We start from the raw sequence: 19,540 nt of genomic DNA on the forward strand, positions 1-19,540 counted from the left end.
ACCAGTCCTGTGCAAGGATATGCCTAGTCGATGTGTACCCCCAGGGTCAACCAGAAAGGACTATGAAGGTGTACACCATCCTCGATGACCAGAGCAACCGATCACTTGCAAGGTCAGAACTCTTTGATTTGTTTAACATAAAGGGAGATGTTTACCCATACACCTTGGGTACATGTAGTGGAGTGACAGAGGTCTCAGGGAGAAGAGCCAGCGGACTTGTAGTAGCCTCTCTTAAGGGCAACCTTGAGATACCCTTGCCCACACTTGTTGAATGTAATCAGATACCATCCAATAGGGGAGAGATCCCTACACCAGAGGCCGCTTTCCATCATCCCCACCTAAGGGCTATAGCTAACGAAATACCAGCCCTTGACAAGAGTGCAGAGATCCTACTTCTGCTGGGTAGAGACATTCTTAGGGTGCACAAAATACATCAGCAAATTAATGGACCTCATGATGCACCATTTGCCCAGCGCCTTGACTTAGGATGGGCCATCATAGGCAATGTCTGTATAGACAAGATGAAAAAGCCAACCAAGATTTCCTCATTTAAAACACACATCTTGCCAAATGGTCGCGGTACTTATTTTCATCCATGCCCACACCATTATCGGGTGAAGGAGAAACTGACTAACAGTAAGTGGCACCACGACCAACAAGACAGTATAAACACTTTCCTCTGGGATGACAGTCTTGGATCAACAGTGTTCAATACAACAAGTGACGATAACAAGTTGGCACCTGCTAGAGAAGACATTGAATTTCTCAAGGTCATGGAAAGGGAATTCACCCAAGATGACTCCAATAGCTGGGTAGCTCCCTTACCCTTCCGTTCTCCAAGAGTAAAGCTACCTAACAATAGGCAGCAAGCTACCACTAGATTCTCCTCTCTGAAACGCACTCTTGAGAGAAAACCAGTAATGAAAAAACATTTCGTAGACTTCATGCAGAAGGTATTCGATAGAGACCATGCAGAACCTGCGCCACCGGTAAGGGAAGGAGAAGAATGCTGGTACCTTCCGTCCTTTGGCGTGTATCACCCCCGCAAGCCTGAACAAATCAGAGTTGTGTTTGATTCCAGTGCTCAGCATGAAGGTGTCTCTCTCAACAACCTTCTCCTCACAGGCCCTAACCTAAACAACAGCCTCATGGGCGTTCTAATTCGCTTCAGACAAGAACCCGTTGCGGTTATGGCTGACATCCAGCAGATGTTCCATTGCTTCATCGTTAAGGAAGATGACAGAAACTATCTCAGGTTCCTATGGCACAAGGACAATGATGTCAGCAAAGAGGTCATAGATTACCGGATGAAGGTACATGTCTTTGGCAACAGTCCATCACCTGCTGTAGCAATCTATGGACTGAGGAGGACAGCCCAAGAAGGTGAGAAGGAGCACGGATCGGATGCTCGGCAATTCGTCGAGAAGAACTTCTACGTAGACGACGGACTTAAATCCTTACCCACAAGCGCAGAGGTGATTGATCTCCTCACCAGAACCAAGGAAATGCTGTCTGCCGCAAACCTTAGGCTTCACAAGATTACCTCCAACAGCAAGGAAGTAATGAAGGCCTTTCCATCTGACGATCATGCAATCAACTTGCGGGACCTGGACCTCAGCTCTGAGGTTCTTCCTATACAACGCAGCCTAGGATTGCTCTGGAATATCGAACAAGATACATTTATATTTCAAGTATTAGCTTGCAACAAACCTTTCACCAAGCGTGGAGTTTTATCGGTCGTGAACAGTATTTATGATCCTCTCGGATTCATAGCCCCCATCACTATTCAGGGCAAGATACTTCTGAGACAGCTTACTACTGAGAATATGGATTGGGACGCTCCCTTACCTGTTGAGAAACAACAAAGGTGGGAAAAATGGAAAAGGTCCTTGAAAGTATTAGAACAACTCCAAGTACCGCGCTGTTATGCTCCCAGTTCTCTTTCAGCTGCTGTCAAAAGGGAAATACACATCTTCTCTGACGCATCAATGGAAGCCATAGCCGCAGTGGCCTATCTGAAGATCTCAGGAGCCAACAATGAGCTACACTGTGGATTCGTACTAGGTAAGGCCAAACTAACCCCAAAACCTGCGCATTCCATACCAAGACTTGAACTCTGTGCAGCCGTGCTAGCAGTAGAGATCGCCGAAGTGATAAGGGATGAAATGGACGTCGCATTTGATTCATTCACCTTTTACACAGACAGTAAGGTTGTTCTCGGTTATATACACAACCAAACAAAACAATTCTACGTGTATGTAGGACACCGAGTAGAAAGGATCAGAAGTTTCTCCACCCCTAACCAGTGGCATTACATCCCTACAGAACTTAATCCAGCCGACCGGGGAACAAGAGCCGCACCAACATCAGATCTGCTAGACCACATATGGTCTTCACCTCCAAGTTTTCTATACGAAGATCCTTGTTTGTTACCTACCAATGCCATCTATGATCTGGTGGACCCTGCGTCTGACAAGGAAATCAGAGCCCTAAGTTCTACACTTTACACTTCTGTAACTTCTAAGGTGAAGCTGAAGTCACATCGCTTTGAACGTTTCTCGACATGGAGATCTCTCGTGCAAGCTATTGGCAGACTAATTCACATTGCTCAGTGTTTTGCAAAGAACGCATCATCAAGGTGTAGTGGTTGGCATATGTGTAAAGCACACCCTACAGTCACAGAATCTGAACTAGTGCCTTTTCTTCCAAGGGAGGAAGTCACCTGAGGAAGCTTGATTATCCTACACAGCTCATGGCGGGGAACATATCACCGCAGACTGCAACCGAGAGAATCTGAAGAAGTCCACCTGTGGATTACCTTTGCCACAACAGTTGATTTGTTCATTTATTATTGCTGTTGCATTCGTTTACTTGTTTTTTAGGTTAAACAAGAATTTCTGGACTTTGAAGGACATTACGTCAAAATAGTATTCAGTGAAATCTAAAGATTTCAGACGGGGAGTGTCATGTCTCATCTACCTGACTCTATTCATTGACATGTATAACCTGTACTGTATTTGTAAGTGCTTGCCTTCTTTAGTTTGTCCCTCCTGGTTCTCTGTACCCCCCTGTGTTGCATAACCCCTCCCTTTCCTCCTGCTGGGGAGTTTCCTGTCTATAGCTTATGTCTTAGGTCTCTACTCTGTGCTCTGGCTAACCATCACTCTTTTTACCTACTGCTGAATGTGCATTCTACAAGATACCTGAATAAACCCTGGAATCTTCTCCCATGCCTCTGCAGTCGAGTTGGATGCTGTCTGACAACATATACCTACTGTGAGTACTGGTTCATAACTACAAGAGAAGTTACTTCAGCCGATACGCTTACAGCCATGTTATTGAGTCAGAATAAGAATAACAGTATATCGATTCATACAGTGTATTGATTCCAAATGTCAGCGTGTGTAGTATCATGTTCCTCATATTGATTGGGGGGTGTAAGTATCAATATAATCTATATATATATAAAGACGAAAGCCCTCACTGACTCACTGACTGACTCACTGACTCACTGACTCACCACTAATTCTCCAACTTCCAGATGTCGTAGAAACTTGAAATTTGGCACAAGCATGGACTATCTCCAAAATAGGAAAAGTAAAGAGGTCCCAACTTGATTATTCAATTCTAGCGCAAAATAATTAGCGTCCAAATTTTATGTACGTAATCTAATTCTCTTACTTCCTGATGTCATAGAAACTTGAAATTTGGCACGGGCATTGATTATGTCATAAATAGGAAAAGTTAATGGGTCCCAAGTCAATTATTCAATTCTAAGCGCAAAAGAATTAGTGTCCAAATTTTACGTACGGAATCTAAATCTCTCACTTCCCGATGTCATAGAAACTTGAAATTTGGCACGAGCATTGATTATGTCATAAATAGCAAAAGTTAATGGGTCTCAACTTGATTATTCAATTTTAGGTGCAAAAGAATTAGCATCTAAATTTTACGTACGTAATCTAATTCTCTCACTTCCCGATGTCATAGAAACTTGAAATTCGACACGGCATTATGTCATAAATAGGAAAAGTTAATGTGTCCCAACTCGATTATTCAATTCTAACTGCAAAAGAATTAGCGTCCAAATTTTAAGTACGAAATCTAATTCTCTCACTTCCCGATGTCATAGAAACTTGAAATTCGACACGGCATTATGTCATAAATAGGAAAAGTTAATGTGTCCCAACTCAATTATTCAATTCTAACTGCAAAAGAATTAGCGTCCAAATTTTAAGTACGAAATCTAATTCTCTCACTTCCTGATGTAATTTTATATAAAGGAAATGTCGCATGGTTACCTCCATGTGGTGTTTCCTGGGTAACGCAAAGAACCATGCAAAATGGTGAACATATTTTTTTCCTCGGTATCTCTAAAGTAACCCTGACTTTATAAGATTTTCCGTGTGAACACCAGATAAACACCAGTACCACATTAACTTGAGCGAAGCTGGGTTTATCAGCTAGTTATGTCATAAATAGGAAAAGCTAATGGGTCCCAACTCGATTATTCAATTCTAGCGCAAAAGAATTAGCGTCCAAATTTTACGTACGTAATCTAATTCTCTCACTTCCCGATGTCATAGAAACTTGAAATTTTGCACCAGCATTGATTATGTCATAAATAGTAAAAGTTATTGGGTCCCAACTCGATTATTCAATTCTAAGCGCAAAAGAATGAGTGTCCAAATTTTACGTACGGAATCTAATTCTCTCACTTGAAATTTGGTACAAGCATTGATAAGTATGTCATAAATAGGAAAAGTAATGGGTCCCAACTCGATTATTCAGTTCTAAGCGCAAACAATTTAGCGTCCAAATTTTACGAACGGAATCTAAATCTCTCACTTCCCAATGTCATAGAAACTTGAAATTTGGCACGGGCATTGATTATGTCATAAATAGGAAAAGTTAATAGGTCCTAACTCAATTATTCATTTTTAAGCGCAAAAGAATTAGTATCCAGCTTTTACGTACGTAATCTAATTCTCTCACTTCCCGATGTCATAGAAGCTTGAAATTTGGCACGGGCATTGATTATGTCATAAATAGGAAAAGTTAATGTGTCCCAACTCGATTATTCAATCCTAAGTGCAAAAGAATTAGCGCCCAAATTTTACGTACAGTGTCTAATTCTCTCACTTCCTGATGTAATTTTATATATAGGAAACGTTGCATGGTTACCTCCATGTGGTGTTTCCTGGGTAACGCAGAGAACTATGCAAAATGGTGAACATATGTTTTTCCCGGTATCACTAAAGTAACCACGACTTCATAAGATTTTCTGTGTGAACACCAGATAAACACCAGTAGCAAATAACTCGGGCGAAGCCAGGTATATCAGCTAGTGACATTTAGATAGAACATCAAATAAAGTAAAACAGATTTTTTTTAAAAAAGAGTTCTATTTGTTAATACATTTCTAAGACAAAGTCCATATTTAGCCAGCTGTCTGGCTACAAATTTGTGTGCGAAGGTCAGTTGCAGCTTTTGCTCATTCTTCAGGCCTTGTAATCTTCTGAACAAAATACGTGTGTCACAAAAGTTGGAAAATAGAAGGGAAACAAGATGGTGTTCAACAGACGCTATAGTTTCTCTCACAGTTCTAGTAATCAGACCTTCACTGATCAGCAAGTTATTACCGTAAATCACTAGTCAGAGACATCTCTTGGGGGTTCTCTACCAAGAATGGAAATGTATCCTGACCAAAAAACCTAGAAGTTGATCCACCGCATGCTGAGAGTATGCAAGGTTGTCATACAGCCAAAGGGGAGATATTTTGAGGAGGAAAAAGTTACTGGAGTTTTATGATAGTCAGTCCAAGTCAATTTATTGAGGTTAATACAGTGTACTCTATAATGTTGGTGAAAAAAGTATAAATGGTTCCTTAAAAAAAGCCGACAAACAGTAAAACTGACAACAAATGTCAGAATGCAGGGAGGCAAAAAAGTTATATTTTCCTTGCACCGTAAGTGAAAAATAGCTGTGGACCGAAGGGGTTAAGCTATTTACTGTTTGGGATTAACCAATCTATTGTTGATTCATTGCTATAAGGGACTATTACAAGCAAACGACTTTATGCAGCTGCAATGTGATTGCAATTGGTTAAAGTTCCTCTTCAACTATATTTTCTCTGAAGTTTTTTAACGCTGACCCCCTACCAACCCAGAAGAGTTTGGTTTAAATAAAGGCAATTGAAGTCTATATGGAGAAAAGTGCAAGATCAGGGCAAACCACATGAGATTAAATTATCTTCTGTGAATTTCTTTAAAAGAAGTTGCTCATGGGTCAAAAATGTCACCTGAAAATAAAGAACTGGGATGAACAGAGACTGTATATTTTAGATCCATACCTCCAAGCAGAAAAAGAAAGAAAAAATACATCAAGCAGAGGACATAGATTATGCTCCTAAAATAGACAGGAAATGAAAAAGAAGTCTGTTTGTCCTTTCTTTGCTCCTAAATTATAATAAAAGTTTCTCTAACGTTGGTTGCACATGACTATATTACAGGCACATTTATTCACCTGTAATACGGACGAGTGTCCTGTCCCGACCCTACCATGGGTCTACTGAACTGAACTCCCAGCATTATAGGCATAGGAATGATGCTGTGATTTTGGGTCAGTAGACCCACAGCCAGGCTTGGGGAGTCATACATATTGGAGACGCGTGAATATGCACGAAATGCGCTCATGTAAAACCGACCTTAAACACTGCTTCGTTTTTACAACTAATGGCACCCAGCTGGTCAAATTCTTTACTCCCCAAGCCTTGATGACCAGGTTTGGGTATAAAAATTATTTAAAATGGACAAAATCAATTCAAATAGTTTTCATATAATTATAAAGATAGGAAAGATTTGTAACCTGAGTAATTCTAAAGGAGACTGACCAGAAGACAATTCCACAATGTCCCTAAAAGAGTTGTCTAGGAAATAAATAAAATGCCTACTTTAGGCATCTGTGTGGAACCCATCGTAGAGTGTAACCAAAACAGGTAGATGAGATCCGAGAGGAAGGGTGGAGCCTAACATTACAAAGTTTATTCCTACCAGGTTAACAGGAATGAACAGGGTCGTTTTATAGTTCTCTCCTGCATGAAGTATGAAGTTCAGCCCTCTTCATCCTGTGTCTCATCAACCTGTTACATTCTTACATGGGTTTCTTTCAGGCTGCAAACGGAGGCCATTTTGTCACTTCCCTAGATAACCCTTTAAGGTGTACAGGAACATGAAATATGCAAAGAAACATTTCATAATTTACATCTGCACTGAGATATACTTGCTATAAAGGAGTTCTATATTTGGATTCTAAAAAAATATTTCTATGTTGGGTGGGTGTTCAAACACCAGGACTGCTGCTGATCAACTGTGTGAAGAAAGGCATATGATTGGGAGCTTTGTGATAGACAAAACTAACCTACAACCTCTATAAACTAATCTAAAATTAGTCAGCAAACAATTTTGGACCTAAAAATGAAGTGCTCAGTTGAAGGTATAATGTTTGCGACTCACCGGGCGACACAGTGGGCAGCTGTTACAATCCAGTTATTGCTGATGATGGATCCACCACACACATGTCTTTGAGAGGATAATTTAAGATGCATGCTTACTTGCCATGGCCATTCACCAAGAGAGCTGTTACTGCCACCAACAATCCTGTTTTTTTGATAAACAGGGTGTCCACATCCTGAAAGAGAGTAAAAGAAGGTTGAGCCTTCATTGTGTTTGCTTTTACTGAGAAACATCATCAATTTAATTGCTTTTCAATGTTTTAAATGGTTATTCCAAGATGTTAGATTATCTCCTATCCATAGGATAGAGCATAAGTGTCTGATCAGTGGGACTCCAACTAATTATAAGAACTGGAGTCCTGCCCCCCCCCCCCACCACCACCACCACCTGCATGAATGGAGCTGCAGTTGAGAATGCACATTGGTGCTACATTCATCTCTACAGGACATTGAATCAGAGTAAGTTTTATTAGTTTTTTTCTTAAAGCACAGCTCAGATCTCAATCCAGGTACACCAAACCTGAATCAATTACGGTAAGTACAGACAAAGGGATTGGATATTCTGTAGGAAGATTGTTTGACTCTGGATGATTATCTTTTCACAGAGCCGCTGCCACTGTGCTTGGAGCAGGAAGCAGACAGCTCTATACATTGTGCAGTGGCCCAGCATGGTATTGCAGACACAGCTCCCATTGAAGTGAATGGGAGCTGTGCCTGCAATACCACATCGGCCACTGCACAATGCATGGAGCATTCTACTTCTTGCTTTGTACACTGAAAGAGCACTCCCTAAACACCTGATCAGCTGGGCTCAAGGTGAGGGACCCTTGTTGATCAGATACTGATGACCTATTTTGAGCATAGGACATCAATCTTTCAGAGTTGGACAACCACTTTAAAAAAATGTAAAGACTGCAGACAGAAAAAAAAAAATCACAGTCCAAGCACAATCAAACTCCAAAGTGTGTACTACTCAGGCTTGCTTATACGTGTCATGTGCAATGGATTCCACAAATATACATATAATCTCAAGTAACAAGTAAGCATTGGATTATGGTGTCTGTGATTTATTATATAACTGCAGGCAGAAAGACTGACTGCAATTTATGACGGATTGCACACGCATACTTGAGATCGCATAAAGAATAATCATTTTCACACCATTTCATATAAACATCCCTCCATTAATACTTTCTTTGGGAATATACTCACTTTACCTCCAACTGTTCTAGTTTTACAGAGTCTCAAAGAGAACCCTGAAATTCCTCCTTTCTCATGTTCTATAGCAGTTGGCAAGCCATTGGATGACATCCTCAAGTGGCATGTACACCTTTAAAAACAACCGATATATTGATATGATGGTGTCCACACAGATGCCCATTACTATTAAATATATGAAAATTGTGTAATATGGCTTCTTGATTAAAATAAGACATTTATATTGACGATTAAACATGATATTCTACAACCCAAACTACCCTGGTATACACAGCACATAGTGATTTGTCTATAACCTTACTTGTTTTGATTACAATCAAGTGGTCTGTAGGTAAAGAACTGGCAGCGGATGTTGTTTGTACAAAGTTGCTGACAATCTTTCTCTCCGTTAACTTTTCCAACATCAAGGTCAGTGCCAAGAAATACCATATCATTAAGGATTGGTAATGGGCATACTACAGAGAGGAGATACGGGATAATAAAATTAATTTACAACTTCCAATGTAGTACTGTAATCTTTTATCATTTTTTTACCTGAGAGGGTCGTTTTACACGACAGGAGGCTTCTTCCTGATACAACATTATCCTTGTACTGTACATCATTTGGGGTCAAGCTTTTCAATGTCTTTAGATGACAACGATTTCTAAAGCAGAGATGATGACATAAATTACTATAGATGTTATACTCATGCAATGTATGTCCAAAAAACCAATAGTGCAGGCAATCTATAAGCAACTACCTTAGCTGCTACATTTCTGTAGTCACTTCTTAAAGAAAGACTTTAAGGCTGGTTTCACATCTGTGTTGGAACCTCCGTCCAGAGGGTCCATCACAGATATTACCTCATCCATTTGTACTACAACCGAGAGTTCATAAATCCCAACTCCACGAAGCGATGGCTCTGATTGGGTTATCCAGCACTGCTCAGCCAATCAAAGCAGTGTTCAATGAACCAATGAGATGGCTGTGATTGGTTTATCCAGTTCTGCATTGCTTGGTTCTTCGACCTCTGCTCAGGCAATTAACAGCTAGCACATTGTGGATGCAGGATTTATGAATTGGCCAACCAATGCCGTGGCTCATCTAATTCATAAATCCCACCTCCACAGCGCGCTGTCTGTTGATTGGTTCTTTGACCTCTGCTCAGCCAATCAATGCAGCACTGATCACAGTCATCGCATTGGTTCACTGAGCACTGCATTGATTGGCTAAGCAACCCAAGATGAACCAATCAGAAGATAGCTTCTTGAAGGGGGGATTTATGAATCCCTCAACCAGGAAGGGATTTTCAGGGGGCGAATAAAGCTGCAGAGCTCGAACAGCAGCAGGAGAAACCGGACCGAGCTTGCTAAATAAGTATTCCTTTTTTTTCAGGGACTGCATCTGGGGCTTATTTTGGGGGTAGGGCTTAACCTTCTCATGATAAAAACTGCAAATTTATTACGGGCAGCAGCAATGTGCAATTTTTCACAAGAAAATATCACTGTTGCTACAAAATCATGGGAACAAAGCAGCAATATCACTGCCATTTCGAAGCACCAATATCGCTGTCGTCCATGTGAAAAAGGCCTTAAAGTAAAGTCAACAGAAAGCAGGTTGCAGAAAGCTTCTAAGCTCTCGCTAGTGGAGGATGGAGCTTTGCATCATGAAGACAAAGTTTCGGTCACTATAAATACATATCAAGAAATTAATTGGTGCCAACTTTTGGACCAAAAAAAATAAAGTAACAAAAAGGTAGAAATTTATTTGCCTTTTCTGTCAATAAAATGGTTTAAATATTTAAAGCTTATGGCCCTTTTACAACAATTATTGTTCAGATTTCCCCGCTCACGCAGGAATTTAGGTGATAATCGTCCCATGGAAACGCATGCAGCGACTGAATGACAATTGCTCAGTTGTTCAGTTTCTGCATGCAGAAAAAGGAATGATTCGCTGTTTAGTGTAAACAGCAGCCGGTCACTTCTGAATGGAGGTGGACAGGGGGATAACGCTCCCCGGCTGCTCCACCTCCCTGCCGGCAGCGCTATGACAGTACAAAAGCGAGCATCATTGGGACGATGAGCGTTGCGCATTTTTTCCTGAAAGCTCGTCCTTTGTAAAAGGAGCATTAGAATTTTGTTTATCTACCACACGTGCCAAACTGAAAGCCCGTGGGCCGAATCTGGCCCGCCACGTCATTTTATGTGACCCGTGATAAGGTCTGGATGCAGAAGGGCTGACTCTCTGCTTCCCTGTAGAACACAGCCAGTGCTTGGCAATGGGAGCAGCGTCAGCATAGGGGAAGGGTGCCATCTTTGATTCACTGAGCTCTGGCATGCACCTCTAAACCGGTCCCATTGACTTTAATGGGCCATTTCAGTCCATGATACGGACCAAAATAGGGCATTTTTTGTTTCATGCTTATAAAATACACACATGAAAAACACATATGTGCATCGCTTAATGCAAATCAATGGTCTTTAAGCTGTCCAAATTACGCATGTAAAAACTATATGCATAATATGCAACAGAAATACACCCTTGTGAATGAGCCTTTATAAATGGCCCTTTGAAGGCAACCATAAGGCTGATGTGGCCATTATTGGTTCTCCATTATAATCGCCACTAACCTTTGACCTGCTTCTGGCCAGTTCTTTGTTACATAGGTAAAGAATAGACAGTTTGGGTAGAATGTACAAATCTTCTGACACATCTGCAGATTAGGTGCAATGACACTTGTAAGATTTTCCCCAGAAATTTCCATATTCTGAAAGATGTCTCTTCGGCAATCTGCAGGATGATAAGAAAAAAACATAATTAGCAGTTGATTACACTCTCACACATGCGCTTTTTACCACAATTACCACCGCGTTTTGAACACCATGGTATTCACTCCCATTGATTACCTGGAGTCCATAGCTTGGGACCCTCACCAGTCAGCTGTTTGCTGGTCAGACACTGTGTGTACCAACCTGGAACACTGAAACATGTACATACCTACCTACCTATGGCTCCGAACACACTAATAGTGGCCTGGGAAACAGCTGATAAGCGGGAGTCCAGAGCGACGAAGTCCTACCTATCAACTATTGATGACCCATCCTGGAGAAGTTGTCAAAACCTTTAATTATTCTGGAAATCATATACGAGTTAGTTATCCTAAAATGGTCTTATTCATATTCATTGATTTTGATATATTGTATATACTCGAGTATTAGGCGACCCAAGTATAAGCCGAGTCAATACGTTTTACCACAAAAAAACAGGTTTTTTTAAAGCCTAGCTTTACTCGAGTATATACTAGGTTAAAAAAAAAACGCAATACTCACCTCCCAATTGGCTGTGTCCCCGGCAGTGTGGCAAGCTGTATGAGATTTCCCAGCACTGTCATCTCCCTGCTCAACTTTGAATTCCCCTGCCGTTAGCGTTCTGTAAGTAAGTGCTGTGATTGGATTGAGCGCCAGCCAATCACGGACGGCGCTCAATAAATCAATCACTGCCATTCAGCGATGTCATTCAGTGATGTCATTCACTGAATGGCTGTGAATGATTGAGTGCCAGCTGTAATTGGCTGGTGCTTGATCAAATCACAGCGCTGACGGCGGGGGAATTCAAAGCCGAGCAGGGAGATGACAGCGGGGAGGATTCTCAAGCAGCTTGCCGCACTGCCAGGGAGACCATCACACCAGGGACACCATCGTGCCAGGGACACAGACGCCGGCTGGAAGGTGAGAATTAGGGAGTTTTTTGGGTTTTTTTAACCTCACTCGAGTATAAGCCGAGGGAGACTATTTAAGCATAAAAAAAGTGCTGAAAAACTCGACTTATACTCGAGTATATACGGTATTACATGTCGAATTTAGGGTAATTGAGTCAATGTGTGGATTACGGCAACCACCGGTTGTGGGAGGTGATTTTTTTCAGGGTTCAAAGCTGCTTATTTTATCTGCATTTTTTAATTTAGTGTATTTACTTTTATTTTAGTGTATTGTTTATTGATTTGTTTTATTTTTTTAATGGTTGTTTCCCTCAATGGTCAGAAATGGACTATTAAAGAGCTACATTATTGTATTTTTACACTTTTCACTTTGCACTCTAAAAGGGGTTGTCCCGCAACAGCAAGTGCAGTTATACACTTCTGTATGGCCATATTAATGCACTTTGTAATATACATCGTGCATTAAATATTGGCCATACAGAAGTTATATACTTACCCCCTCCCGGTGTTGGCGTCCCCGTCTCCATGGCGACGAACAAACTTCTTCTCTGGTCGCAGGAACAGTCACGCTTGCGCGCAGAGGATTCTTCTCTTGGATGGTCCGGGTTCACGAGCTGCGTCCTGGCTCCTCCCCCTTCTCCGCGTCATCACGTAGCTCCGCCCCCATCACATGGTGCCGATCAGCCAATGAGGTGGCTGGAATCGACAGTGGAGCGCAGACAGCAGAAGAACATCCACGGTGCACCATGGGAGAAGACCCGCGGTGCACTGTGGGAGAAGACCAGCGGCAGCCATCTTGGACAGAAGATTTTTAAAAGTTGCTGAACGGGGATTCAGGTAAGGGAATTTTTTTTTTTAATAACATATGGCAGCGGTTTTCCTTTGCAGGTACTGGGGGACTGGGCAAAAAAAAATTTTATCTTTCGGCGCGGGACAACCCCTTTCTAAAGGCTTATTCACACAACCGTGTTTGCATGGGTATTGCACGTGTAAAATCAGTGCAAGCAAAACACCGAGAAAAAAACCCCGTAGAATATACTCTACCTTTATGCATTTTGCGCAGCAAAAGCCCCTTATAGCAGTCTATGGGAGGTGTGCAAATACGCAAGGGGAAGTGGGAAACACTGAGCAAAATGCAGGGAAAACAACACATTTAGACTTCATTAGGCTAAATAGCCTTTTTATCCACAAAAGGGGTGAGTCATACACATGTGTGAACAGTCATCTTTTAACCCCCCCCCCCCCCCCCTCCCAGCACTTATTTTACCAACCTCAGAAGGATGGAAGGCTGAGTACACCTTGAGTCGGCTACCTGAACCTGAACAGCAACCTTCAGGTCATGAGCGAGAGTTTAGGACTGCATTTCTGCTGCCTTAACACTGCACCACACAAGGCTCTTCTGCTGCAGGTATCATGGCAATAATATCAGGTAATCGCCAATAAAGGCCCTTTGGATTCCTTACACACCATTGTTTGAGCGCTGTGTTTGTGGGACATAGAAGACAGAATCGTCCTTTCCGGTGAGCAGATTGCCGGACACCCAACAAACAACAGCGATCACTCAGGCACCTGGTTTCAAATTGTATCATTAAAAAATTGATGAGGGCTTAAAGGGAAACTGTCACCTCTAATCACCCCCATCATCTGAGGTAATGAATAAATACTAGAAAGGACACTGAGTTCAAATGTGTAATTTTATACTTATACTCCTTCACATTCTACTGCTGTGCACTTGCAAACTGGCCATTTATAGCGCAGAGTGGTCTACTGAGCGCATGAACATAACAAAGAAGACTAGTTCTTTTATGCTTCACCATACAGAAAATGTTGTGGGCACACAAGGGGGAACAGGAGGGAGTGTAAGTATACAAATTGCACATTTAAATAGTGTCCTTTCTAATTTTCATTCATGACTTTTAGTTATGGGGGTTGTCCAAGGTAATAGGTCCACTTTAAACTGATGGTGGGTGGTCATTAAGCAGTTAAAAAATTGACTAAATTCCCAACCAGGAGAATCATCCCTAGACTCTGGAAGTTCTCTACGCCTCTCTCAAGGATGATGTGGGCAGAAGAACTTAATTATCTTATGCAATTTGACGAACTGAGGGCGGGAGAGACTGACGCCCATGAGAAGTTTTATAACACTTGGCAGGTCTGGTCCTCTTTCCGGTCCTCGGAGAGATTCAGACCCTGGGTGGACTCTGTTCTGCTGTAAGCCTCGGCTTGAGCGAGGGTGAAAATAGCTCGGTGTGGATGTCGTTCTCTCTTATGATCTCTATAGTGCCTGGCTACCCTTCCCCTCCCCCCACCTATGATTCGACCCCTGTGTGTTTTCGTGCCCCCTGGTCATGTCTTGTGTCTTTGCATACTGTTATCTGTTTTATTATTTTGTGTATATTTCTATTCCTGTTTTTATTTGTACTATGTCTCTTTTTCGGTAAAGCCGATAGAGGCCCTATTGAGCTCATGGTACTTAAGTAAACACTCTTGCAACATAATTGAGTTCATATATATTATTATAATGGTTTTGAAAAAACTTCTAATAAAAAGATTTTGAACCTAAAAAATGTACTGAAGTTTCAATGCGTTCTTTCTACTGCCTGTACTCTATAGAGTAGGTTTAGAAATGCTATCAAGAATGTTTATTTACGTTAAACGACTCTTCTTGTGAGCCTCTTTCTGCCTGCTACATCTTAATGATTAGGCTGTTTTTCAAAGTTCCTTTTGTATTAGGTCATACTAATAATGCAACCAAAATACAGACTAAATCACAGTGAGTAATTGCTCTTTGCATACCTCAATCAGAGATCCTACATAAGAGTGTTTTGACAGAGAAGGTCCTTTCAATCCTTTGTATGTTTCAACAAAACAATTCGACTCAATTAAGAGTTATTTTGGTCTAGACATTTTTTTCAGAAGCATTGATGGGCTCTTCATTTCAGACGAAGGGTCCATACACATGGCATTGCCATGTGCATGGATGATGTACAGCAGCACATGAAGCCCTTTGGTCATTAATATCACTAACAATCCAGGGCTCATGCCCCAGTGTGTTTGCCAAGGCTCCCAGATTTGAAGTGTATCCACATCTCTAAAAAGGTATATGGGTGAATATTATAACATTTTGTCTTCCAAAGGGAAGCCCCCTGGCTAGAGATAACCCAGGCCATATATAAGTACCTGCATTGAGAGATGAGATATGGTGGCTCATTCACCTTCTCCACCTGAACAATGAGCAGCTCCAGCCACTCCAATGGATGCTCATAGTGACAGACGATGAGCCCCATTCCCCGAATGACATAGGTGGCGTCTAAACTAGCCTGTCACCTGCCTATCTGGTAGTATTAGCGAAATAGCGTCACCCTGTGTCACCAGTGATGGGGACATGAGAGGGAAGAGCTGTATATTAGTAGCGATGGGCAACATATTGGGAAAAGAGCTGGCATGCGCTGTGTATGCAGCCACTTCCTCTTGCTGGGGGTGCAGTGAGGGCTAAGTGTGAATTGGGCCACTTGCAAGTGCTAATCAGGGAGTTACTGTGGACAGGGCCTAAAGACCAGACCCAAGGAGCAGGGCCCAGTGACTGCTAGGGCATTGATAAGGATCCAAGAATGGCCCGGTATCAAGCAAGAGGTCCGTGTGAATAAAGTCAAATTATCCAAAGGTCAAAAGAGAGGGGCCAAGTGAAAAGGCCTGTAAAGCAGCTGCTACACACGTAAAAATAGGGTTTAACATGCAAGGGGAAGTGCTGTCCTTGCACTCCTCCTTACAGCTTGTAAGTGATGAAGAGGAAATGGGTGCATCCTCTGGGCGCCCTCCGTGTACCAGAGTTGGTGTTTTTGTTTTTTCTTATTGTGTGCTGCAGTGATCGAAAAGTTTCCTTGATAAGAAGTATTATTGAGAGTATGCTGCCACCAAGTGGCAAAATCTGGCCCAAGAGAGAAAAGGGAGTCTCCCTCCCAGCCATGACCAGAGGTGATTAAATGGCTGCAAACCAAGCCAGATGACCAGTGCGGACCAGAGCTGACAGATGCAGACTGTGAAGAGTCCATGAGGTAGAGCATGAGAGCCTATAGGTGCTCACATAAAAGACCATATTCCTGTATGCACTAGACCTGTTGTAGTGTTGACTGTCTGTCCACCACTATGCTATCACAACACCCTGGCTGCACTTTACAAACAGCAAAATTACCTTAGGGTATCTATCTATACATAATGCCTGAATCAGTTGTAAATGCGTCATATGCATTCATATATATGAAATTGAATGCCAAAAGAATATAGCCAAATAAATGTTCTGTAGAACATATTTTTGTTTGCCGTCAATACATCAATTACATCAACTTAATATGTGCAACAGCAGGCCTCCATTTGATTTTCAATTTGAAGCCGTTAAAGAGTGCTTATAATATTAATTATCCATTTTACATGTTTAGTGCTAACATATTCTGCAGGGCCGTACAGAAATTACCATCACTCAGATCAGTCACTGTCCCCATTGGGGCTCACCTATTTTTCCTATCTTAGACACACAAACTAGGGCCAAAATCATCGGAAGCCAAGTAACCTACTAGTATGTTTTGCAATGTGGGAGGAAACCCATGCAAACATGAGAAGAACATGGAAAGTCAGATGTTGAGCTTGGGCATTTTCAGACCTAAGTTCTGCAAGGTAACAGTAATAACTAATGAACCACTAAATGCCAAGATATATAATGTCAAATATTTACCCACTGAAGACTTTCCACAAGCCTTTAATGAGAATCCACACATGACATTGGGAAGTTGTCTAATTCTTGTTGGCAGTCCTTTCAAAGCGTATTTGAGGTAACACATGTTCCTGAAGAAATAATGGCATCAGGGATTATGACCAAGACTTGTACATCTCCACATATTAATATTACATAATTATCACAAATCAAACAAATAAAAAGTCAGCATGATTATATGAGGTAAACTGACACTCACCAAGCACAAAGGGGAAAAGTTTTCGCAGCTATGTCAATATTCATGAACCTTTAGCCGGTTAATTCAGTATGACTTAAAGATGTTACTGTGTCATACAATATATGTAGCCTCAGCCACGTCACTCACCGCAGTTGATCACTGTGGTATTTCTCTGTAACATAGGTAAAGAACTGGCAATGTTCATTATTGGTGCAGCGCTCTCTGCATTCCTCCACGCTGGTAACTTTAGAAACGTTATATGTTGTTCCGATCATGTCAAGTCCGGTAAAAAGCTTATCCCTGCAGGCTAGAGCATTTAGACATGAGACAGTCTCGTAACTATACATTTTACATGCAAATGCATAGAACTTTTCCAGAATGTAAAAGATTTAGTATATATATATATATATATATATATATATACAGATCTGCTATATATATATATATATATTTGCAAGTTGGGCCAGTAAAAAGAAAGGAACACGGCAAGACTTATACAAGCATGAAGACTAAATGGCACAAACCCACTGCTGCCAGCCAAACTGTTATACCATGTGTTATACCTATCCTGGGGCACAGCAGCTTAGATGGACAAGTACCAGTTATCTGTAATACCCGTCTATAACACTAATTAATACAACAAGCAGATTCATGATCTGAGCACACGTGTCTCTGATATGGTGGATAAATTGAACGAGGTTGCTGATGCATTAGAGGAGGATACTCCTGCATTGATAAATGTGATAAACAATTTGAGCGACATGAATTACAGCTAGAAAATTCTGAGAAGGGCTTATGTCGAGTGAATATTCACATACATGACTTGCCCGAGACAGTGACTGCCTTAAAATAATCTGCATTAAATCTCTTCCAAGCTCTCATACGACAAGTTGATGCAAATTTGTTTCACATTGATCACACACATGGCACTAGGCCAGACAAGGGTCAATGACATTCAACAAGAATAAATCCAAGTTCAAGTACCTCCTCAACAAAACCCATTACCTAAGCTACCTGCTAAAACCTGGACCTTCAGTCATTTGCCATGGCAGCAGTGAATAAAGTCTCCTACCTAAGAACATAGAAAACAATTAAAAAAGACCAAAAAATAAAAAGAGTAGAGTAAGAGGAAAGTAAAGTAAACAAAAGACGGGGGTAGAGAAGGTGAAATAAGAAGTCGAAAGGATTGAAAAATTGTTCATTAATTTTTCAGTCATGACTGAGTACAATAAGCAATGGCAACAGTCCACTCTTGGTAGGGAGATGGTGAAAAATCAGGCTGGCGCCGTTTCGGTTGAAGAACCTATGGGACGCTACTAGACTTTGAGTTAATGCTCTCCCACAGGGTTATAGTGGACTATGGTTAGGATTCGAACACTTGAAAGGGGTTAACCCAAACACGTTATGCCTGTTTATACATGGTTAAACTGTATTTATGCTTCTGTAAGGAGCTTTGAGAAGGTTACATAACTGTGCTAAGTCTTGTTATACAGGGTATAGTCAAAAAGACTGATCCAGCGCTATATCTCAATACTGTTTTCCTATATTGAAATAACAATAGCGTACTTGAATAGGAAGGCATGAATGTGCTACATAATTGTATGGCATATGAGCCTCTGTGGGCTCCAGAACATGGATTTTAATTTTGTGTTGCGGCCCCTGTAAGAGATAGAGAGTAAAACCGAATTGGGATGGGAATGACAAGGCAACTGTTTGTTAGGTGGATTTACAACTGGCTGAGTTATTGCACTCAAAGGGTGATAATAAATCGCTGCACAAACCAAATTGGAAGAATGTGTCAAGTGGGTCCCCACAAGGTTTTATCCTGGGCCAAGTGTTCTTCAACATTTTTATAAATGATCTGGAGGAGGGAATTGAGGGGAAATTGTTCAAATTTGATGACTTCACAAAGCTAGTGTCAGGACTCGGGGTCCGGAAAACTGGAGGGCCCTGAAAATACCTGCAACCCCTGTCCCTACCTACTTGCCCCCCTGGGCTAAGCCCCAGGACGACAACTGGGTGACTGTCCCTACACTCACTAGGTAAGGGGAAGACCGGGACTAACAGACAGACACTAGAACAAACAACAGCAAGGAGAGTCAAACTATCCGGGTCGGCAACGAGAGGGTACGCAGTACAAGAGGGTCAGGTAACACAACGTCAGG

The 19,540-nt window shown here is 41.5% G+C and overlaps 1 protein-coding gene across 2 annotated transcripts in view; it reads right to left on the reverse strand.

Moving 5' to 3' along the window:
• The window catches only part of KLKB1 (kallikrein B1), a 52,440-nt gene that overhangs the window by 21,592 nt on the left and 11,308 nt on the right, over window positions 1-19,540 (reverse strand). For both annotated transcript variants that reach the window (XM_066573425.1, XM_066573426.1), the window contains 7 exons: window positions 17,523-17,682; window positions 17,159-17,268; window positions 11,342-11,501; window positions 9,266-9,375; window positions 9,033-9,186; window positions 8,731-8,843; window positions 7,515-7,689 (listed from right to left, as the gene is read on the reverse strand). In XM_066573425.1, coding sequence (XP_066429522.1) covers window positions 7,515-7,689; window positions 8,731-8,843; window positions 9,033-9,186; window positions 9,266-9,375; window positions 11,342-11,501; window positions 17,159-17,268; window positions 17,523-17,682 — 982 coding nt within the window. The remainder of the gene's footprint in view (window positions 1-7,514; window positions 7,690-8,730; window positions 8,844-9,032; window positions 9,187-9,265; window positions 9,376-11,341; window positions 11,502-17,158; window positions 17,269-17,522; window positions 17,683-19,540) is intronic.

The sequence above is a fragment of the Eleutherodactylus coqui genome, chromosome 7 (assembly GCF_035609145.1).
Source record: "Eleutherodactylus coqui strain aEleCoq1 chromosome 7, aEleCoq1.hap1, whole genome shotgun sequence".
NCBI classification, from domain to species: domain Eukaryota; kingdom Metazoa; phylum Chordata; class Amphibia; order Anura; family Eleutherodactylidae; genus Eleutherodactylus; species Eleutherodactylus coqui.